Genomic DNA, 23,757 nt, shown 5'->3' on the forward strand with positions numbered 1-23,757 from the left:
GGCCGGGCGGGGGACTTATTGTGATGACAGATACGTTATTGAGGTCTTCTCGACTCTCCTGTTTGTACTTCGTGTCATCCTCGGCGCCTGACGGATTATCCACTCAAATTGTCTCGTCATAAAATAGGAAATTAAATCGGGGCAAAAAAAACTTGTCAGTGTTTGTCGGCGAACGGAATTGCGTTGAGGAAAACCGTAGCTGAGCAAGTACCATTGTATGTAAAGATTCATTGTATAACAGCGTTTTTTAAGCCTTGAGTTAGGCCGTTAAGATAGGAAGTAATTTGGTGTAATGGCACTGAGAATATGTTGTGTTTTGAGATTAATTGAAGGCCCACTTCAAGCATTCAACGGGATGAACTGCAGGAATACCCTGCACTACAGCACTTTATCACCAAGAAAACTCTTCGGGAAACAAAGGCTCTTAGTATTGAGATGGTTATATTGAGATCAGCATGCATGTCAAGTATCAGTATATGGGTAAATGCTCATGCGAATGCTGCATTTAGCCCCAAAAGGGGAAATGTTTTTCGATTTCTGACAGATGCTCTTGAATAACCGATAAGATGCATTAAAGTTTTATTGAATATTCCGACTTCACGTGAGAAGTCACATGCCTTGCGCAAAGATGGCCTGCACACTATGCACCCGCCCGCCCGGGTAGAGCGGGAAGTTAGTCATAAATAGCGGAAACTTTAACCCAGCATGCGGGCGCTCATTTGCACACACTCGACTGTCTCGACGAATTTTACGCGCCGTTTATTTTCTTTCTTCTCTTCGCCCAGCGGGAATCTACGTGATCATAGAGTTATAGTTCTCTTTATTATTAGCACTGAAAAAGTGAAAAGATAACTTACTGAACTTGTTTGTCCAGTGTAGGTAGTATTCTACAATTAGCTGTCGTGGTTTGTGTCTGAACTACCTGAGAAAGACATCTCAAACGTGGTGGTCCAGTGTAGGTAGTATTCTGCCATAAGCTGTTGTGGGACACAATTGTGTCTGAACTACCTGAAAAAGATATCTCAGTCAAAAGTGGTGGTCCAGTGTAGACAGTATTCTACAATAAGTTGTCGAGGTTTGTGTATGAACTACCTGAGAAAGATAATAACTAACCGGCACCAAGGACCAGTCACCAATTGCAGGCTACGATTGCTAGCGGGGCAAGTAAAGCAATTAAGTAAAGCACAGGACCATATACAGTCACAAAAATATGAATTTAGAAAGAGACGAGGTTCGAAAATGTATATACTACATAGTCTACATTGCATATGTTAGCATGGCTTGATGATTCCTTGTTTCCTTTCTATCGATTATACTGGTCTAGATGTGACGTCATCGTAAACGAAGTGTATCAAATTAATATGTTAATATATGTACAATTTCCAATACTGATCACGTGTCCATTGAGGCAAGCACGAGGTGCACGTTCCAAACAGCATTTCTCGAGCAGCTGAAAGTACATTTATGATACGGAAGGCGAGAGATTGTGGTCGTAATAATAGGCTAAATAGTGAGCAATTTCGCAGATGAAAGGCATGGAGAACTCCGCAGTCGAAGTCGGTATAGATCGTATACAATCGACCTTTGCTGAGCGAGGTAAGCCATATACTCGGAGATACTGAAGAGTGAAGTCTGTGACACTTGTGTAAGTTGTGTTGCAATTTTAAATAATGTATCAAATGTATCTATACTTATACTCCAACCTATTAGAACCCGAAGGAATCCGAGATCGTGGCACATGGATTTCCACCTCTGAAGTCGGAATACAAGCAGACTTCTCCGAGGAAAGTGATTTGGAATGCTACTTGAGCGAGGGCGACCTTCTTACTACAGCCGAGGACAAAAAGAGGCTAAATGCAAGCTCTATTCCTGCCCATTCCCAGTCTGCCAGTGGCCCATTGGCTGTGGGAATCAGGACGGCGAGAAAGGCAATTGAATTGAAGTATATTTATGGCGATGATCTCTCAAAGAATGACATTGAAAGACGTATGTGAAAATACGTGTCGTATGCAAAATGATTAGCTATATCTATGGGGGGTTAGAGATCAGTGCAGTCTCCATGAAATTTATGAATTCCCTAAATTTCCCACAAAACATATTTCTTCACTTTTGGTTGCCTAATTTCCGTAAAGTTTATTAAACAGACCACAAATATGAACGTGTTTGTAGCACTTGTTACCTTGCCAGAACCTGTCTACCAATCAGTACTAAGGTGCCCTTTGTACCTTTGTGCAGGCCAACCTACCCATTAGGGCAAAGGACAATGAATATCAAAATTCTAAAATTTTGTACTCTTTAGTTTTCTTTTTGTATGATGACATATTCCAACTCAGTGCAATCAGCTCATAAAACTGATAAAAGTGTGCATCTCATACAATGAAACATTAAGCTGAAAGGTCTTGCTGCATAGTTTCTTAATGGGTTTTGACCGGTTTTCATTTTGAGGTAATAGTTAACCTACCTTAAATGCCTCTGGGTTTTCCCCAATCATTTTGAGCAATTCACAGGGAGAATAGTGGAAAGGTGACTCAGGGTTTATCATTATAGACAAAAAATATGGCAACTGAGCTATATTTATTACACCGTACTGTGCCAATTAATGTTTATTCTCAAATATTTATTCTCAAGTACATAATTTCAGTCAAAGATTAGGTGCATGTAGAAATTATATACAATGTATTGTAATCATGATTCCTGCATTTCTTTCACTAGTTAGCAAAGCTGATGTTCTTGTCCCACCAGGATTGCTCATTAAAAACTCCACTATACCTAATGCTGGTCATGGTGTGTTTGCTAATTGTGAAATACCAAAACATGAATTCTTTGGTCCATATCTTGGCAAAATCATTGATGCGAAGGATGCAAAAAACTATAAACAGTCACATTACGTATGGGAGGTGAGCTTTTCATTCTAAACAAGGCATATTAATAACTTACTTAGCAATATTGTATAAAAACATCACATGGAAATAATTGCAAAATTAAATTTTATCATAGTGGCTGGTCTTTAATTCCTAAGGAAATTGATATAGTGTGGGGGTATTTTTACCACCTTCAATACCATCCTATCTGACATCTTATGTCTGTTCAATAGGTAATCCAAAAACTCTGTATCTGGCATGTGAGCAACCTTAGTGGGTTTACACTCATTCCCTATCATGTATTTGTTTATAACTCCCCTGATTTTTAATTGTTAATTGTTACACATACCCCTCACCTCAGTCTCAATATTTAAGGAACCTCATAGGTTCTTTGTTTTGAGGAGGTTAAGAGGATGGAGCCTTAAGAGAGAGGGTGGATGAGACCGAAAGGAACATATTTTGCATTCTCAAATTTGTATAGCCCTAGGACTTCGCCTGTGCCTGGAAATATGATTTTATAACTTCATGTTTGAATTGCACAACGTTTTTTTAATTTTATGCCAGGGATATTTCTAAAGTGGTTTCTCTATGTAGAGCCATGTTCAAAGAGATTGCAGAAACCCTAGAATTGCATCCTCTTTCAGGTAAAGGATGACTTTGGCAAATTAGTCCATCTAGTTGATGGAAGTGATGCTTCTCAATCGAATTGGTTACGATTTGTAAATTTTGGGAGAAAAGTTAATGAACAAAACGTTCGACCGGTACAATATGAAAACAATATATACTACATGGTGACACGAGATATCTTTCCCAATGAAGAGCTGCTTTTGCATCATTGGCAGAAACAAGCGAAGAACCAAGGAACGGGTATTCAGAAAAGAGATGCAGATAGTAAGTTCCATGGCATTAATGCATTGCAAGTTTCAAGAACGATAAATTCATAGGAAATATCTTTAAAAAAATGTTTGTAAACCTCATCATGCACACTCTTTCTCTTAACTTATTGCCGTATTTTTTTTGGATAAATAGCTATCACCTAGAGTCAGTTGTTCAAGGTTAGCGCTAACCCTGGGTTTCCCTAGTTTCCGTGCATGTGCACCGCCGCTTGTGTTAAAACTTTACAAAATATGATTTCTATTGAACCAGAAAATACTGATGGAAAAAATATTCAACTTTTGTAAACAAGCGATGAAAAAAATTAATGAAAAAATTTGCGTTAACCCTGGGTAAAGTTAACCGGCTTTTGAATAACCGACCCTGAAGTGAAGATGATTTAGCCTTTGCGTCAAAATTTAGAGAGAAAATATTTCTGCGGTGAATCGATATGGATCCGCTGGTTTGTGTTCTGCGCAATTGTCAGCTAACGGAAATATCTCATTTGTTCTCATCAATATAGAATCAGAAACATTCCAGTGTCGAAATTGCAACAAGACGTACTCTGAAGCATCGAGTCTGATCGGCCATTTGAAGTACAAATGCAACAACGGAAAGCAGCGAAGCATCTTCGTTCCACAGCCGACGGACCACGAGGACCCGTTCAAAGTCGACATCCCGGACGAGGTGGTGGTTCGCGAGAACGAGAAGATGAAGAAATTCCAGTGTTCAACGTGCGGCAAACGATTCATTCGTAACTACACTCTCCAGTGCCACATGTTGATACATACCGGAAAGAAAGATCACGTGTGCGAGACGTGCGGCAAGGCGTTCTCGCTGGCCAAGCACCTTCAGCGTCACAGCCTCGTCCACTCCGGCCTCAAGCCATACAAATGTCACCTGTGTGGAAAATCGTTTTCGCAGCAAGGCAGCCTGCAGGCGCACAGCCGTACGCACACGGGCATCAAGCCGTACAAGTGCGATGTATGCGGCCGAGCGTTTTCCCTGCAGTCTCCATTGCTGTCCCACTTGAAGACGCACAATGCTGAAAAGGCGTACAAATGTTCCACGTGTAACAAGGAATTCACGCATCGGAACACCCTTCTTCGCCACGAGCTCATTCATTCGGGGACCCGCCCTTACACCTGTACGGTGTGCGGCAAAGCCTTCACCCAAACCAACGACCTGAAGCGCCACAGCCGCATACACAGCGGTATACGACCGTATCAATGTCACATTTGCGGGAAAGCGTTCACCGTGGAGTTCACGTTGGTCTGTCACGTTAGAACTCACACCGGTGTCCGGCCGTACTCCTGTGATTATTGCAGTAAGACATTCACTCAGCCGGGCGCGAGATTGAAACATATAAGGAAGGCTCATCCCGATAAGCCGTTGCCACCATCAGCAAAAGGAAGAAAGATTCGCGGTAAAAGAGAAGACGCTGTAAACAAACAAGGAGATGTAAAAACGGGAGATGATTTTGTACGGTGATCGTGCGCACACTCTCACAGTTGAACCAGATCCAAGATTATGATTACGGACACCTCTGAATACAATTAATGATTAATTTAATAATGAAAAATAATTTTTTTTGCATTTATTTCAATTGTTTATCTCTAATATGTGATTTTACCTGCATTTCACATTGAAGGGTTGCTGTTACTTCCCATTTACCAAAACTGAGGGCTGTTGTCTTACTTAGATCTTAGATTGAAGCCTGGGTTAACGCGATACCGAATATTGCTGTCGGAACAGCCATAGAACAGCCAACAGCAACGGCGCATTTCCTGCTAACCGTTGCTTTAGCCTTAGATGTTGCGACGGCCAAATCTGGCACCTGGTAAACGAAGCCGTAACCTTCGGCTGGTTGTGGGGAGTCAGACCTTGTAAAATCCCAGACTGATTTTCCTTCAACGAAGGATCCAATACACTTCTCTTTACTAGGAACGGAACGGATTCGCCTAAGAAGTCTTCGAGGAGCGTGTTTTGAGGCAAAAATTTGCGAAGCCGTTGGGAGTTACAACGAACGCTACAGTACAGAACGGAAGTTACACTTAATTTAGTTCTTTTCCAACATTTAAATTTTTGAAGGTTGGTTTCTTTAAAAGTTGTTTCTCTTCGGGTGGTGGTAAATAAACGTCTATAGTTTATAGTGCGAATGACATGACGTATTGCGGTGTGTGCATGTGCAAGTGCATGTCTTGCCAACCTCCAGGGTCTTTACTCTACTCGTGGGGAGAAAAGACCACTGAGCTATATAATAATTCCTGGAGGACCGGTTCGTCATTTTTCGGTAACTTCGCCGCCATCTTTTTGCACAAAAAAACATGGCGGATTTTGCCTTCTGCGCACTGCGCAGAAGTTTTGCTGACGCCATATGGTCCCCTTTGCCCAGGGTAATTACCACTGACCAGGCTCAAATCTGAGCCCGCTACGAGAGATGCTCCCCCCTGGTTTATCTAAACAACAGTATTTCCCCCCTGGTTTTTTATGAATATTTTTTTTGCCGTGAAACATGAATTGGAAACCTTGCTGTTTTGTATTTTTCGATTTATTTTTGTGCTACAAAGCGTTGCAATAAGGCGTTTATTTCAGTTCTATACAATCGTGGACGCTGTTTTGCGAATGCCAGAGAAAATATTAATATTAAAACGTAAAAAAAAATTGTGGACGAAGGATTTTTATATACGATTAGCTGACAGGTTATTTTATTTATTTATTTATTTTCATTATTCATACATTTCTGTATAAAATTTTTGAAAATACTTGAATATTTTTCGAGTCTTGTCAGAAATTTGGATTATCTTTCGGATATCAATCGCCGACTAAAGGTTACCGGCAGAAAATATGTTGTTATGTGATGTTTTCCTTAGAACATCATGCTTATGCATATCAGCCCATAACTCAAGGAAAAAAAGGCCAAACCTCATGCAAGATGCTGGGCAGCTGATTATATAGTAATAGTACTTCAAGTCATTTGCATAGGATATTTTCATTCAGGTCATTATAGCTAGCCTAAGTTACCCCTATCTTACTGTATCCCAAGTAATGCATTTTCCAATCATAATCATATTCCAGATAATGCAAGGAAAGGCTATGGTAAATAACAAAAATTTTATTATAGTACCAACTACCAAGAAGAATATGGTACTAGTTGTGCTATTCAACAAATGTCTCATGAATTCATGAAAATGCAACTGAGCCTATTCATTCCTCCATTAGTCTATAATCTATTAACCTTCAATTCCTGATTAGCCCCATGATAATATTCCTTTGAATGGTGGGGAGGGTAAAACTGTCCAGAAGTTGCTGCAAATTGAAAACAAACTGCTCAGTCAATGCATGTCTGTATAAATTTATTTTCCATTTAAATAACTATCTTAACTATGACTAACAAAGTCAACATGGTAAAATTAACAGTTTAATGTTCCAGTAATTTGCAAAAAAGCCATCCCCAAATTCAATAGCATCTTCATCCTAAAAAAGAGAGATCAGACCAAGTTTAACTGTACTCAATAAAGTACACCCAGAGGACAGAGCCAGAGGGGAATAAAAACCATTGCAAACTGATTAACAATCAAGCTTGTAGCTTGATCAACAAGGTGCAAGATGCCAAGAAGTCTATTAAGCCATGATTATTGACTTTGCATTTGACAAGGCAAACAAGATAACATACTAGACTTTTAACAACCACTGTTGAAATCTGACAGTAAAATATTTTGTATCAGCACTCACACAGTCATCATGTTTAATGTTTTAAATTCATCTAAAGGATCAATAGAGAGACTAATAGATTCACTGGGAGGATTGAATATTGATTCATCTTAATTGTTTGGCTGAAAATACTCATGAGTTGGCATTAAATATGAGTGAAAGCTCCAGTGCAAATGCCATAAGAGTTCTATTCAAAAGCCAAAACTGGCAAGACATAGCCAAAACTCAAAAGATCAGTTATTGATCCTTTTTCATAAAGTATAGTTTTTCATAGCGTAACTAAGTCATGTACCATTGATCAAAAAGGCTGCACTCTGCAGCATATTTGCCGTTTTTAACATTAATTTCAAAAGAAATAAACTGCAACAGACGCTTTGGTAGTTGTCTATACCAAAGGCGAAAAACGAAAATGTTGTGAAAACCGGCTTACCTGAGGTAAAAATTGATATCCCGATAGGTGAATTAGGCCATTCACAGCATCATATGTAGAGCGAAAAATCACTTCTCCATTTAACTTGTTGAACAGGGAAAAAGAGTCTTTTTAGATGAAACGCGGAGAAAATATATGCCGAAAACAATACCGAAAACCAAAAATATTTTCATAAAAATCGGGAGGGTGATGGACACGTTTTTGACTTTGTATCGCGGTATGTCAGTGGTAATTACCATGGGCAAAGGGGACCATGTGGCGTCAGCAAAGCTGAAAATCCGCCATCTTTTTCGTTACACTTTTTGGTGGCGAGCCGGTCCTCCAGGAATTATTATATAGCTCAGTGGAAAAGACCCTGGTTGGGGCTGGTCACGTGAGCAATTAAAATTCTATCGCCAGAGGGGGTGTGGCCACTGAGCTATATAATAATTCCTGGAGGACCGGTTCTTGACCAGTGAACTCAAATAAAACTGGAACGCTCACTCTATGACTTTCCCTCATTGATGAGTGAAGCCAAGATGGCGGATCATGATGCCTTTCTTGTAGGTATGATCCAGGCCTCTGGCGCGGAAACTTCAAAGGAAAAATCAGAATTCCCGACAAAATTTCCGCGTGGAGGCCTGGATCATACCTACAAGAAAGGCATCATGATCCGCCATCTTGGCTTCAAACTTCCGGCAGAGTGAGCGTTCCAGTTTTATTTCAGTTCACTGTTCTTGACCAGAAAGTGAAGCAAAAAACATGGCGGATTTCGGCGTTTGGTGACGCCACTTGGTTCCTTTTGCTCATGGTAGTTACCACTGACATACCGCGATACAAAGTGAGAAATTGAGTCCGTCTCCCTCCTGGATTTTATGAAAATATTTTCAGCTTTCCGTATGTATTTTTTGTTTTTCATATAAAATGGATAAAAGTATTTCTCTTTTTCCCTGTTCAACAAATGGAAAGGACACGTAGCTTCGTGCTCTGCGTCTGACGTTGTGAATGGCTTAATTCACTTATCGGTAGAGCGAATTTTCTCATTTTGCTCTTATTTTATAACATCCAGGTAAGCCGTTTTTCAACTTTTTTTACTATAAACAATTTCGTTTTTGGCCTTTCGAGTTGGACTATTAGTATAAACTGATTACCAAAGCCTCTGAGACAATAAATCCATCAAAACGTGTGGTACAAACAGTCAATGCAATGTTATATACCCAAATTTTATCATTTTTTCTTAACTTGTGTGGGAAAAAAATTATATTCCTGGCAGTGTCAATCTTTTGAGTTTGGTCTATGTTGTTTTCATGATAGCAAACATCAATGCTAATAGGTAAACCATTCCCCCAGTGAGTCTACTATAGTCACTTTCTATTGTCCCACCCAGCATCAATTAACATGATCTGAGGGTGCTAATACAAAATAATAAGATGCTGTAAACAGTGTAAAATTCCAACCTCTGATAGTGAGCCCTGTTAAAGCCTAGTTAATACATTATCTTGTTTACCTTGTCAAATCCAAAGTGAAATGATCAATTATCACAGCTTTTAATTTATTTTTTAGCTTCTTGCACCTTGGGAATAAATCTTGATCATATCTCCATTTTTATTTTTCAGGATGAAGTTCATGCATTTTATGACTGTGCATTGTTATTCTTCATTTCCATGTTATCTGATTTTGTTGTTGGCTGGTGTTTTTATACCATTTGTGATATTTATTAATTAATGAAATAAATATAAACATGCATTGAGCAGTGTGTCTTCAATCTGCAGCAACTTTTGTAATTTTCTGTTTATGGTATCAAACTCCGAAGGGGTTATATTCATTAGGCTAATCAGTGGAGCCTATGGAGGGATATTAAAATGTTATTCTTTACTATGACCAGAGGTCCAGGGATGCAATTTGAGAATGCTGAAAACAGGTTTATTAAGGTACAAGTTGATGACTTTAATGAAAAGTATATTATGCAAATATGATTCTTGGTTGAAACTATATTCCTGCACTTAGTATTCGTCAGCTGCCCAGCATTTTGCCTGAGCTATGGCCTCTGTTTCTTTGGATTTTGGATTGTGCATAGATATAAAGTCTTGAAGACAGCATCACATACTGAATACTGTATTACATACTTCCTGCGCAATTCATCAGTTCAGGGTTTAGAAAAGTCAAATTGTTGCCCATAAATTCCTAGTTGTCTTCAAAATATGCGAGGATAGTGCCAAAACATTCAAACATTTGTAAACGTTCATATTGAAATGTATAAATAACAAAAATATTATTACGAAAATAAAATAATAAACCTGTCAGTTCGTGTCAGTATTAAAATCTTTAGTTTGTCCACATTTTTCGATATTTTAATATATATTTGTTCCCGCATTGGCAAAAACAGCGTGTATGACTTGTATTCATCTTAAAATAAAACTTTATTGTATGTCAGTGCGAAAAATATCAAAAAAACAACCAAAAAACATTTCAAAACAAAAAAGATTTGACGGTAAAAAAAATATAAAAACCAGGGGGGAGAATTGTTATTTACAAAAACCAGGGGGGAGAATACTGCTGTAGCGGGCTCATAATTGAGCCTGGTCAGTGGTAACTACCATTGCCAAAAGGAACCAAGTGGCGTCAGCAGAGCTTCTGCGGTTGCGCAGAAGGGCGAAGTCCGCCATGTTTTTTGCTTCACTTTTTGAGAAAAAAACATTAGGAGCACTGAGCTATATAATAATTCCTGGAGGACCGGCTCGTCATTTTTCGGTAACTTCGCCGCCATCTTTTTGAAGCCACCAATATGGCGGATTTCGCCTTCTGCGCAGTGCGCAGAAGCTCTGCTGACGCCACTTGGTTCCTTTTGACCATGGTATTTACCACTGACCAGGCTCAATTATGAGCCCGCTACAGCAGTATTCTCCCCCCTGGTTTTTTTAAATACCAGTTCTCCCCCCTGGTTTTTATAATTTTTTTTGCCGTAAAATGTTTTTTTTTTTGAAATGTTTTTTGGTTGTTTTTTGATATTTTTCGCACTGACATACAATAAAGTTTTATTTTAAGATGAATACAAGTCATACACGCTGTTTTTGCCAGTGCAGGAACAAATATATATTAAAATATCGAAAAATGTGGACAAACTAAAGATTTTAATACTGACACGAACTGACAGGTTTATTATTTTATTTTCGTAATAATATTTTTGTTATTTATACATTCCAATATGAAAGTTTACAAATGTTTGAATGTTTTGGCACTATCCTCGCATATTTTGAAGACAACTAGGAATTTATGGGCAACAGTTTGACTTTTCTAAACCCTGAACTGATGAATTGCAGGAAGTATGTAATCAGTATTCAGTATGTGATGTTGTCTTCAAGACTTTATATCTATGCACAATACAAAATCCAAAGAAACAGAGGCCAAAGCTCAGGCAAAATGCTGGGCAGCTGACTAATACTAAGTGCAGCAATATAGTTTCAACCAAGAATCATATTTGCATAATATACTTTTCATTCAAGTCATCAACTTGTACCTTAATAAACATTAATAGGCTTTAAAAGTTTTCAGCATTCTCTAATTGCATCCCTGGACCCTTGGTCATAGTAAATAATAACATTTATCCCTCCATAGGCTCCACTGATTAGCCTAATGAATATAACCCCTTTGGAGGTTGATACCATAAACAGAAAATTACAAAAGTTGCTGCAGATTGAAGACACACTGCTCAGTCAATGCATGTTTATATTTATTTCATTAATTAATAAATATGACAAATGGTATAAAAACACCAGCCAACAACAAAATCAGATAACATGAAAATGAAGAATAACAATGCACAGTCATAAAATGCATGAACTTCATCCTGAAAAATAAAAATGGAGATATGATCAAGATTTATTCACAAGGTGCAAAAATAAATTAAGAGCTGTGATAATTGATCATTTCACTTTGGATTTGACAAGGTAGAAAAGATAATATATTAACTAGGCTTTAACAGGGCTCACTATCAGAGGTTGGAATTTTACACTGTTTACAGCAACTTATTATTTTGTATCAGCACCCTCAGATCATGTTAATTGATGTTGGGTGGGATCAATAGAAGAGTGACTATAGTAGACTCACTGGGGGAATAGTTTACCTATTAACATTGATGTTTGCTATCATGAAAACAACATAGACCAAACTCAAAAGATTGACACTGCCAGGAATTTAATTTTTTCCCCACACAAGTTAAGAAAAAATGATAAAATTTAGGTATATAACATTGCATTGACAGCACTGTAATGCACCAAAAGGCGAAAATAGTATCTTTGCTGTTTGTACCACACGTTTTGATGGATTTATTGTCTCAGAGGCTTTGGTAATCGGTTTATACTATAGTCCAAACTCGAAGGCCAAAAACGAAATTGTTTATAGTAAAAAAAGTTGAAAAACGGCTTACCTGGACGTTATAAAATAAGGGCAAAATGAGAAAATTCACTCTACCGATAAGTGAATTAAGCCATTCACAACGTCAGACGCAGAGCACGAAGCTACGTGTCCTTTCCATTTGTTGAACAGGGAAAAAGAGAAACGCTTTTATCCATTTTATATGAAAAACAAAAAAATATATACGGAAAGCTGAAAATATTTTCGTAAAAATCGGGAGGGTGATGGACACAGTTTTTCACCTTGTATCGCGGTATGTCAGTGGTAACTACCATGAGCAAAAGGAACCAAGTGGCGTCAGCAAAGCTCAAAATCCGCCATCTTAGTGGCTTCACTTTTTTGACAGGAGCCGGTCCTCCAGGAATTATTATATAGCTCAGTGATTAGGAGCCGGTCCTCCAGGAATTATTATATAGCTCAGTGGGGTGTGGCTGAGTGTCGGATTCAGTGAGCTCCACATATATCTGGAGTAAGAACTTAAGACTTCCGTGAGGCCAAAAAGTGAAGCCAAAGATGGCGGATATTGAGGCGCTATAGTACGTCAGTTTCAGTCTTCCTATGTGTGCGCGGTCAACTAAATTCGTATTTTTTATCTTTATTTTTTCATATTTTTGAGTAAAAAATGAGGGGAATTTCAATGAAAAGTATAATATTAATGCTTTGTATTGAGATACTTTTATATTTCAATTAAATTAAGTTAATTAACAAATAAATAAGCGATATCTTACAAAGAAAGCTAAGGAGTGGCAGCGGATTGTTGATGTTTTCGGCTTTTCGCAAATCACAACATTTTCCCATAGAATATGCTTCCCAAAAAAACATAAATAAAACTTTTCTCAGTTTAATTCATCTATATGAGGCTTTCATTCATGTAAAAAAAAAATAGGAACTGAAAACTATGCTGAAAAACGTACGAGTTTGAAATAATATTAATATATGATTATGAAATTTATAAACAAGACTCATAATGCACGTATAAAAGAACCTTAAAAAGAGCCCTATGCTAGGAAAGCTGGCCAAAAAATAAAGGAAAACTAGTGTTAAAGCGTTTCGAAACAAACAACGAAACAAGAAACTCAAAACATAAGTTGGAAATACATGAAAATAACTCAAAATTAAACAAATCTGAAATGCGTAGTTGAATTTATGGCGAAAAATGCATATTTACTCACACGTACAGTCGGAAAATGCGGCACCCACATCGGGTAGATGCAGAGAAACAGATTGTCAGTAAAATGAGTCAATTTTTTCCATTCTTGTGGTCTCAAAATGATGAAAAACACGAAAATCTGAGGGTTTCGGGAACGTCACTCCCGGTCAAAAACAATGAGAAATATTTGGCCGCGCGAGTTAGGAGACTGAAACTGACGTACTATAGCGCTTCAATTTCCGCCATCTTTGGCTTCACTTTTTGCACCCAAAGTTCTTACTCCAGATATATGTGGAGCTCACTGGTCGGATTACATGCTTCCACTTGTAGCGTTCTTTCATTCGAAATCGCTATTATGTTCTTGCTTCGACCATATCGCTTTTTTGTTAACAAACGAGTTATTCTCAATCCAAAGCATGCTTTTTTGTCTGGAAAGTGCCTATTTAGAGAAGAATGTAATGTCTGCATTGAGAAGGGAAATGCAAAGTCCGTAAATTTTCATCTACTGCCCATATTGGTGTTCGCGAAATACAAGTTGCGCGACAAATAATATGCTAATGCTTTCTGGAGAGAAGTATTAAAATTGCCCTGTAACATCATTTCTATTGTCGTTTCGCCCTTAAATTAGACTATTTAATGAAAGACCAATATCTGGCCTAAACATGAGCAGAATCCAAGCGTGTGATAGTTGAAGAGAAATTGCATAGTTTACTGGTATATTACCGTATATAAAACTGTGCATTTTATATTAAATATAACCCTGTTGCACCCAAGTTTACTTTTACAGTTTATTAATGCCATAAAATTTTTAATTTTTATGCTAAATAATTGCAGTTTGCTTTTAATAAATAAAAAATAATCATCAGTAAACTAGTTAAGATTATAGTCCAACTATACTATGGCTAGCTGGACTTCCACACCACCACTAGTTAAATGCTTGTGTGTTAAAAGCAGACAAAAAATTAGAATGCTGTTCAACAAACTTAAAAATTTCCACTTGATACACTGACACATTAACAAATGAACTTTATTTTCATTTTAATATTGTGGAGCATTTTAATTTGATTTTCTAGTTCACAATTAAGGTAGTTTTGCAGTAAAGACACAAACTGTGTACCATTTTATACAGATTTAAACTTGAGTAAATATACTATTCTAAACAGGAAAAGCATTAGAAGTTAGAACCAAAACATTAAACATGACAAAAGAAAATATATTTATGCTAAACAATCAATTTTGACACCAGGCTATTTGTAGTGCACAATTCCATGTCCCACAAACCTCTTAGATGAAGCAAGAAATCCTAATGCAACTTTGTTCATGTGAAAATAAATGTAAATGTTTACAGGAGACATTGTAGAGTTTGCTGTAGAACAAGGGTGTTGATAGTTTGAGACAGAAAACAATGCAGTGTTAAGATTGATATAAAGGCTTCAAACTTCCAAGGGCATGCAGAAAGTTATGTGCTTTTAACAATATATCTTAATTTCTTTATTTAAGCTAATTATGTTTGCACATCACATATACATTGTGTTTTAAAAGAAGGGACCTTATTGGCTATTAGATTAAACATAGTTGTGATAAACTCTTGTGCTTGACAACATTTTATTAGTTTGGAAACATCTTGTTTTCTTTATACACCCTTGGGCATTCAAATTCTAACAAATAAATCCTCTTCAATAACTTGCAGTTTTTTTTTGTTCACTATGTTTTCTAGAATGTTCAAACGTTTCCATCTTATGTGCATATGTAGGAATAGTTCTATCTACATAAATAAACTTATTTTATCTACACTATTTTTAATAAGCAATAAATGAACAGTCCTCAAGAAAATTATCCTAATATTAGTGAGGTTGCCTGCGTTGAAAATGTTTTTCCATGCAATGTTATATTTTATATTTCTGAATCTTCGTCAGCTAATTCACCTGCTAAGGTATAGTGTATAAGAATGTTTTCTTGTGTCAGTTGATCCATCTGGTGGCCAACTCTTCCAACACCTCTGACATCCATCATATGTCCTTGTGTTGTCCCCTAAACAGATGGCTCAGTTCTTCTGGCAACCTCAAGTTCTTTGTTTGCCATATCCAATACTTGTGCAGTCTATAAAAAAGTAATATATCATTCATACTATTTAGACAAATCACAGTTTTTATGATTATGTATCAATTTTTGAAACACTGCAATATCCTGAACCAAACCATGGTTCATATTTATATTATGAAACATGAATCTGATTAAAATGCATCATTTATTTAAGTCTATCATAACTCATTATCAACGCAGAATATTCTGTAAGAAACAACATAAATAAATTTTAATAAATTTACTTACGTGCAATTCCGATTTCGAACTAGGCGACTGATCGCCGGCAGTGGCAATATTGAAATCTTTGCTTCGCTCGAGCCTTGGCTGACGGTTTTGCCACAGAAGGTGAAATTTCGACACAACGTTTAATACGTGTATCTTCTTGTAATGATCGCCGTGTTTCGGTAAAATATTCTTGAACTGAATAAAGTTTAATCTCCTATTAAACACACGAGGCGCAAACCAAATGTGGAAGGTTGTTTATGTCTTGTCGCAACTCGTTGCCATAAACGACCTCCGCGTTTCGTAAAATTGTCTAATTCCTTTCACGAAAGAGATTTTTACTTTGCCCTGGATCAGCGACACAGTTACAACGTCTACAACGAGAAATAGCTGTCGATTCCCAGTCACTCCCTTCGTTTTGTGTAGAGTTTCTTCGGCGGTCGAGACCCGAGATCGATTGAGTGAAATTTGACCGGATTCACCGGAATTTTTTACTTGTGTAATTTAATATTACTACATGTGTGATGCGTTTGACAACAGGATGTATTTAATTTCAATCCAAGATTTATATAAGTTCATATTAGCGAAAAAGAAATCCAAACTTTTGCGAATTCTGTATAATCAAAACAAAATGATGGCCAATCTAAATTTCAATTTTCAATACAACTCCTCTGTCACCCCTCCCAGATAAGAATTTAAATTTACCACGCGAAATCCGCGTGACACGTGACCAGCCCCAACCAGGGTCTTTTCTCCCCACGAGTAGAGTAAAGACCCTGGGTACGAGGTTGATGTCTTGCAACCTTGTAATGAGAAACATGAAAATAAACGAAAGTCAGAAGTACTGTGTGTGATGATCGGTTGGTCGTTCCGGTTCACATGTCGCGGTTTTTCGTACACTTGTCAACGTAGTAGTTTCTTAAGAAGATCGTGGCTAATTGCTCAAAAGGTTTCATACCATTCGAGGCTTTCGATCATGAGCGATCAGCCGAAGAGTATATGCCTTGTTGGCTCGGGCAACTGGTAAGTTTGACAGCTGGGTTGAAGGACATGAGTGCGGGTATCGAAACTGAAGCCTATGGATTATAATTTTCATTGAATTACTTGTAGTAAGAAGTGAAAGTAATGCTGTAATTCAGAGTACGATTAGCCGGAAGCTCAGCTTGTTTATTAAATTTTTTAATACATCATGATGGGGTATCCACCAGTCTATCTATTACTCTATTAGTCTATTAATTCTATATTAAAACACACACACAAGTTATATAACGTTTGTGTGTGTATAAAAATTTAGAGTATAAGTTAGTTAATCAGATGTATTAGCCTTATGGCCAATTAAGGCTAAGCCTAAGCCCAAGCCCAATTAAGGCTAAGCCTAAGCTCAATTAAGGCTAAGCCTAAGCCCAATTAAGGCTAAGTTTTAATGTTATAGTGAGGTTTGCACCGATATATATGCATGCCTAAGGACTATACGTACTCTACTAGCATGCCTCTTTGCAGTCCTTTATTTTGTATGAATTTGTGTGTTATATTTAGGGGTTCTGCCATAGCCAAAGTCGCTGGAGAGAATGTTGCACAAAAACCGGAAAAATTCAAGCCTCCTGTGACAATGTATGTTTATGAAGAGGTGGTTGATGATCGCAAGTTGTCCGAAATCATAAATACAGATCATGAGAATCCAAAGTATATGCCTGGCATAAAATTGCCAGATAATGTGGTATGTTAATTGCCATCAAGTGGTATTCACCCAAGCATGAACACATGTAGTATTTAATTCTTTTAGGATGCTTAACGTTCATTGGTAAATTTTTGTTTTAGGTTGCGATTCCAGATCTGGTAGAAGCAGCTAAAGAGGCAGATATATTAATCTTTGTGCTGCCACACAATGTGAGTTTCATGAGTGAATTAAAGGTCTCTCACTAGGAATTGACAATGTTTTTAACTTCTAAATTCAGCTGTATTTTATGACAAATTAGTAGAAATTTTAACTGAACAGCATGATTATATGATTACAAAACTGTAAATGTTTTACAACACTCCAATCAAGAACATCAATGTCTGCATGCAACTACCACTAACAAATTAAATTCACGATCAATCTGTAAACAAAACTTTGTAATGATCGACTACCAGCAACAACTTGAAGCATAATTTTTCCCATAATTTTTCACATAATTTTCCCACCTTTTTCCAAATTTAGAAGCTTGCATGCAAAGCCCTTAATTTGTATAGATCATGATCAAAAAGAAAATGTGATTAAGTTTCTTCATTCCATTTAGTTTATTCGGGGTATTTGCCAGTCTCTGAAAGGCAAAATTAAGAATGATGCTATAGGCATCTCCTTAATCAAGGTACGGTATGACAACTTGATTTCCACTTGTGGAATTGAAAAGGAAAGAAATTCAAGATCGCTAAATTCTTGATCAATGATTGCAAATTCTAACCAAAAAAAACAAGGGTTTGTTTTTTTTGCCACTTTGCTTTGGGAAATTCCACTTTTGCAACATGTTAACTAGGTTCATATTGATTAATTTTAGGGACTCGATTCAGCAATTGAAGGCATTTCATTGATATCCAAAGTGATTGAAGATGAGCTTTCCATTCCATGCCATGTTCTAATGGGAGCAAACCTCGCAGGGGAAGTCGCTCAGGAAATGTTCGTAGAAGCAACCATAGGTAATGTTTACACAGGGCCTCATTGGGGGGGGGGGGCATGGTGTGTGCAAGTTCAAATATTCTTCTTAAACCCATCTGATTTCTTTTGAAAGCCATTATCCCTGGCTACAGCTTGACCCCTTCACCTAAGTCTGCCCCTTTACCCCACCTACGTCTGCCCCTTCCCACGTTAGGCGAGCGTTCCACAATTATATAAGGTTCTTTTTTTAGGTTGCAAAGTACCAGAACATGGTCCAATTCTCAAAGATGTTTTCCATTGCAGATACTTTAAGATAAATACTGTCACAGATTCAGCCACTGTCGAGCTTTGTGGGGCATTAAAGGTAGCTGCCGTTAGAGACATCATTCCAATTTATTTTTGAATTACTCCACGTTGTGTTTACCCGACCCGATCATAATATTCTTGGCGTACTTTTGGACTGAACAAGAATCGGAACTAATCGAAAGTCTCCATGAGTGGTGAAAAGTTTCAAGAGTTTTGAAATTAGAACTGTCGGAAAACTTCACGCACTGTTTTTTAATTAACGTATTCTGGAATATTCGACCTTCACTTACTTCTTTCATTAGCAAGGTCGAGTATACCGTATACCGGTATTAAATCTCCAAGATCTAGTTTACCATATCCTGGCATATTCGGCCTTCACAATATTTTATTACCACGCAAGGTCGAGTATACCATATTCCGGTATATCCGACCTTTATAAATGTCTTATTGCCATGGTCGAGTGTACCATATTCTGGTATATTCGACCTTCGATATTTTTAATTACCAAGGTCGAGCATAGCATATTCCGATATATTCGACCATCACAATTTTATTATTACCAAGTTCGAGTATACCATATTCTGGTATGTTTGATCTTCGCTATTATTTATTACCAATGAGTTTATGCAAACTAATTGGATATTTCTGATTGTGCAAGTACGCAGGGACTTGTCGCAGTTATCTTGGGTCGTTCCGTTATCAGTGTCGTTTTTATACTAAAATAAGAATATTTTTTAGAATGCTGTTGCAATTGGGGCTGGAATGGTTGACGCTTTAGAGTAAGCGCTGCATTTTATTGTTCCTTTTTTCTCATGCATTGTTCCTTTTGTCTATTTAATCCTTGTTGACAATAAGTTAAATTAAATTAACCGCTCTCACTATTCTGTGCATGTGTGTATAAAAACATGAACCAGCCATGATTATCATATGTGTGTTTGTAATTTCAAATTTACCTCAACAAATTCGAGAAAAAACATTTATGTTTTTCAAAGTTGAGAAAATAGACGAAGAGAGAGCTTATAAACCTCAAAGCATCCAGGATTCAAAGAAATAGGGAAACAGTGTTTTACATGAGTCAGATCATTTCAGTGTAGGCCTTGAGAACTTGCACTAGTTTGCAAGGATGTTGTTTGCGCTCATATTTTATAGCGAATCATCGCTAAGAAGGGTTATTTTCGAAGTAGAAATCCATTCTGCAGTATTTATAATCCATTATATATATTTTGTTATTTTTATGAAACCCATGATGAATTTTATTTGACGAATTCTCTTAGTCCTTCCAGCCATTTCAGATCACCTGGATACTGAATGACTAAACTTTCTTTATATATAGCTGTGGGGCGAATACCAAAGCAGCAGTTATTCGACTTGGAATGGTCGAAATACTGTCATTTGTTGAGAAATTTTATGGCGATGTGAAAAAAGAAACGTTCTTCGAGTCTTGTGGTGTTGCCGATCTTATTGCCACGTGCTACGGGGGTCGAAACAGAAAATGTGCAGAACTCTTTGTAAGAACCGGAAAGGTAAATAAAGTAGATGTTATTTGTTCACATCAAGCCTACTTTCAACGCCAGTATAAGTAACCCTGGCTTATCCATGCAAACGTCATAAAATTTTCTAACTGCATGCTTGTGAATGATACATGTTTTCACATATGATATTTGCTCTATTTAAATGCAATTCTAAAAAATTCAATGTCACCCTTATGAATATTTGGTTCAATAGTTATTGCAATAGTGATAACATATCAATTTCTGTGTGCGTTTGTGTAGAGTTTTGAAGTTATTGAGAAGGAAATCTTAAATGGTCAGAAACTTCAAGGACCCCACACACTACACGAACTATATAGAATAATAAAAGATAACGGGTGGACAGAAAGGTATTGTATTAAGAATTTTGTTTTTTAAAGCATTTTAATCATCATCATTTTCGTATACATGCACAAAAACGCACACGTTGACATTGTAACAAGTCTGCAAAAAAGCTATGTACTAGTCTGTTCACAAGCTTGTAACTAGATTTTTCGCAATGCTCGCTCCAATTAAATTGTTGCAGCAAGTCGATGGCATCATACAGTACTTGTTCCAAGATATAAACACAACAAGCTTGGGAGCACAAGATTGTAGCAATATTAGGTCATGTTTGTACCAGACCTTGTAACAATTAAATTCAACAAGTTTGTTACAACTTGGTAACAAGTTGTCCCATATTTGTCGACAGCTCGGGACAAGCAGTGCGAACACAAGGGTAATGTTATATATGCATGCATTGTGAAGCTGTATGTCTAGTCACACGTCATGCTCGGCAAACAACAAATTTATTCTAAAACTCTATGTTTTGCTTGTTTCAGCTTTCCGTTATTTACAGCAATATCTAAAGTTGTATACGAGGGCTACCCGCCGCCATCACTAATTGAAATGCTAAAGGATCATTTTTAATGTCTGCTGCGGCAGAATAATCTAGTTGTAACCATGTTTTACAATGAATATGTTAAAAATATTTTTCTATTTAATGTTATAAAACCGAGCAATCAGATGCTCTTAGAGCATTTATCATTATTAACCACGTTTTGCCTGTTATGTACCGATGCATGTTTTAAATCCGAACAAATAAAATCGGACTCTTAAACTTTTTCGAAAAAGATACATAGCATCAAATTGGATGAATTGACGAAACAAGAATATACTTAGAGGGGTAGTGGAGTTCAAGAAAGTACAGTAGGAGTGCCAAAGAGATAAAATAAAGCTTTAAATTTAAAAGGTTTCAGCAAAAAGGATATTGCAATATTGAGCCATTTAGATCCTCTGACCTCCAGCAAGTTTTTAGTAAGTGTCCGTTCTTGCTGTTTTGGAGAGGGGTGGAAACAGTGTTCCGCTAGAAAACGTACTTTTGCCAAACTCGCCCCTAGATCTTTTCAAGCCCTATTTATCTACAGAGAACACCCTGGCCTGGGTACGAGCTTGGACAAAGACAGTTTTCCACTAATAATCAAGGTCAGTGGGAATTTTGTGTAAATACAATGTGATTATAAATTTAAAAAGTAAGAATTGGACTAATGAGCCTGGGCAATTCTTTACTGCTTAATTATAAAAAGGGTGTAATTAGGTATTTGCTTGACGTTATGACGCCACGCTAACGACGCAATGCACGAAACCAGGCCCATTTCAATACGATTCAGTATAGAGGCACACAACACAAAATTTAAAGTTTGTAAGATTATATTTTCGAAAAAACATTTGACGGACATGATGCAAAAGTGTGAAAACGCGATGTCATTAGCAAGAAAATGTTCACGAAGTTTGATGTGTTAAAACACTCCCTATTTTGTTCCATATTTTCCTTTAAGTTCTTCGACTTTTGCTATGTACGTCTTCTCTGCATCATCTGGGTTTGTTCCTGTCACAAAAACGAGTGCACTTCAATGAATATGAAAAACTAGGGACAGTGTAAAATTGTGCGCACTTTGCTCAAAGAAAGCCGTTGTGAAAAATAGGTACGCATTGTGTACTGACGAACACTTGACGACTTTTTTCGGATTCATTTTGGGAAAAATGACTTGAGTTTAAGTGTAAAAATTATGCATGCATATTACACAATATGCTTGAACAATACACAATATTTTTTTCTATTTTGATTCTCTCTCAAGAGCTTGTAAGTACATATATAATCAATGTTCAGCACCTTAAACTCGTCACATGTACAGTATTTATACATTACACAAATTAACATCAAATCCAACTTGGCAAAAATTTCAAACAAAAATGCTGACCTTTTAATGCATTCCATGCATCCCATTTTGCTTTTCCAGTAAAATCAAGGAACCCAGGTCTTTCTAGAAAGCAAAATATACCAGTTTGTGTTATACCAGTTGCCAGATTTATTAATAATAGAAGTAGAGGGTAATATTACAATGATCATTGCCATTGTTGAAATGAAGTCACTTGGGCTGGGAGTCATATCCAAAGAGTTGGGATTCACAAATCATGACATACATACAAGTAACATTCACATACCAGTGTTACAATCTCCTACTGTCACTTGCTTATAATTAGCATACATATCTAGCATTTCTTGATCTGTAGGTTTTTGGACTAAAGTTTTTGCTTCACTGGCAGCTTTCTGAAATGCCTGAAATAGAATATCTATTTGATAAGCATTAATCAATTGTATTATCTGGCCTCATATTTTTAATACATGTTGATGTACATATTGTCAACCTTCATGACATAAATTTTATTTTCTGCAGGCCGAGTTTTATACTTAAGATCTAAATGTTATACAACTAGCATACTGTTTTTTTAGCAAAGATATATAGTGATATGCTAATGTTCAAGAAATTAAGAGCACAAATTAAGGGACACATCCAAGGGGGTAAGACATCTGATGAGCAAGATTCATCTTGGTTTGGACTTTGTACATAAGTAATGGAATAGAAGATGAATATGGCTATATCATTTGCCAGAAAATTTTGATCGCAGTAACAGATCCCAAGCTATAGCTTGCCTTAACTAACACCACAGCATGCAGCAAAATTGTGACAATCCACTGATTATAATAATGATTGTGTGCGTTCTTTTTTTACAGTGATTGCACAATGAATACTTTATATAAACGATGTTCTGCATTTATGCAATACATTACCTCTGATCCCTGTGACATTATGCTTACTCCTATGTATCCTTGTGAAACTAAATTTAAATATTTGAGTACTTCTACCCCAAGGACCAGGAGAGCTTTTTCACTTATAAATTTTGGCCAATTTACTAAACAAAATGCCCTGGGAACGAAGTTGTCCAATATAATGTGACCGCGGTGAGCGTGACCACGAGGTGTGACGAGTGTGTAAGATTTGCAAATTGCGCAATCAGTTCCACTGACCTACAAGTGGGTGTAACTGGTGTAACCCACTAAAGTGTGACAAGATTTTAGCAATAAGCCAATTACAAAAAATTACAATGAGAGTTAAAAAATTACCACTAAGAATTTTGCTGACCGACCTCGTGCGGCTCCTAGTGCCTAGTACCCGACCAAGTGCAACCTCGCAAGCCAGGCTCTTTTACCTACGCTCCACGGCCCACGCTGCGGCAAA

General features: G+C 37.1%; 3 protein-coding genes across 3 annotated transcripts; 2 read left to right on the forward strand and 1 right to left on the reverse strand.

The window, feature by feature from the left end:
* The first annotated feature begins 1,346 nt into the window (after window positions 1–1,346).
* Window positions 1,347–5,333, forward strand: LOC114516304 (zinc finger protein 124-like). The gene is made up of 5 exons (XM_028535739.1): window positions 1,347–1,596; window positions 1,711–1,986; window positions 2,713–2,897; window positions 3,506–3,752; window positions 4,258–5,333. Exons 1-5 carry the CDS (start codon window positions 1,527–1,529, stop codon window positions 5,223–5,225), a joined length of 1,746 nt encoding a protein of 581 aa, XP_028391540.1. The 5' UTR covers window positions 1,347–1,526; the 3' UTR covers window positions 5,226–5,333.
* An 11,186-nt stretch (window positions 5,334–16,519) lies between these two features.
* LOC114532015 (glycerol-3-phosphate dehydrogenase [NAD(+)], cytoplasmic-like) lies at window positions 16,520–21,577 on the forward strand. The gene is made up of 10 exons (XM_028553639.1): window positions 16,520–16,750; window positions 17,264–17,444; window positions 17,546–17,614; window positions 18,007–18,078; window positions 18,265–18,403; window positions 18,614–18,726; window positions 19,407–19,447; window positions 20,002–20,191; window positions 20,441–20,547; window positions 21,019–21,577. Exons 1-10 carry the CDS (start codon window positions 16,581–16,583, stop codon window positions 21,104–21,106), a joined length of 1,170 nt encoding a protein of 389 aa, XP_028409440.1. The 5' UTR covers window positions 16,520–16,580; the 3' UTR covers window positions 21,107–21,577.
* A 291-nt stretch (window positions 21,578–21,868) lies between these two features.
* LOC114532122 (acyl-CoA-binding protein-like) lies at window positions 21,869–23,504 on the reverse strand. Its single transcript, XM_028553733.1, has 4 exons — window positions 23,310–23,504; window positions 22,682–22,796; window positions 22,438–22,500; window positions 21,869–22,064 (listed from the first exon to the last, which is right to left on the reverse strand). Exons 1-4 carry the CDS (start codon window positions 23,325–23,327, stop codon window positions 21,988–21,990), a joined length of 273 nt encoding a protein of 90 aa, XP_028409534.1. The 5' UTR covers window positions 23,328–23,504; the 3' UTR covers window positions 21,869–21,987.
* Window positions 23,505–23,757: the final 253 nt, after the last annotated feature.

Source organism: Dendronephthya gigantea, unplaced genomic scaffold (genome assembly GCF_004324835.1).
Source record: "Dendronephthya gigantea isolate DGI-Jeju-01 unplaced genomic scaffold, DenGig_1.0 000000F, whole genome shotgun sequence".
In the NCBI taxonomy this organism is placed as follows: domain Eukaryota; kingdom Metazoa; phylum Cnidaria; class Anthozoa; order Malacalcyonacea; family Nephtheidae; genus Dendronephthya; species Dendronephthya gigantea.

Bases quoted from the DNA above. Each gene is read 5' to 3' on its own strand.
- LOC114516304 (XM_028535739.1), top strand. From the start codon at position 1,527: ATGAAAGGCATGGAGAACTCCGCAGTCGAAGTCGGTATAGATCGTATA. The intron at 1,987-2,712 runs GTATGTGAAAAT...TTCTTTCACTAG, and splicing joins AAAGAATGACATTGAAAGAC to TTAGCAAAGCTGATGTTCTT. The intron at 2,898-3,505 runs GTGAGCTTTTCA...ATCCTCTTTCAG, and splicing joins AGTCACATTACGTATGGGAG to GTAAAGGATGACTTTGGCAA.
- LOC114532122 (XM_028553733.1), bottom strand. The intron at 22,501-22,681 runs GTATGTGAATGT...TTTGCTTTCTAG, and splicing joins AGTAGGAGATTGTAACACTG to AAAGACCTGGGTTCCTTGAT. The intron at 22,065-22,437 runs GTCAGCATTTTT...TTTTTGTGACAG, and splicing joins TGCATGGAATGCATTAAAAG to GAACAAACCCAGATGATGCA.
- LOC114532015 (XM_028553639.1), top strand. From the start codon at position 16,581: ATGATCGGTTGGTCGTTCCGGTTCACATGTCGCGGTTTTTCGTACACT. The intron at 16,751-17,263 runs GTAAGTTTGACA...TGTTATATTTAG, and splicing joins CTTGTTGGCTCGGGCAACTG to GGGTTCTGCCATAGCCAAAG. The intron at 20,548-21,018 runs GTATTGTATTAA...TGCTTGTTTCAG, and splicing joins GATAACGGGTGGACAGAAAG to CTTTCCGTTATTTACAGCAA.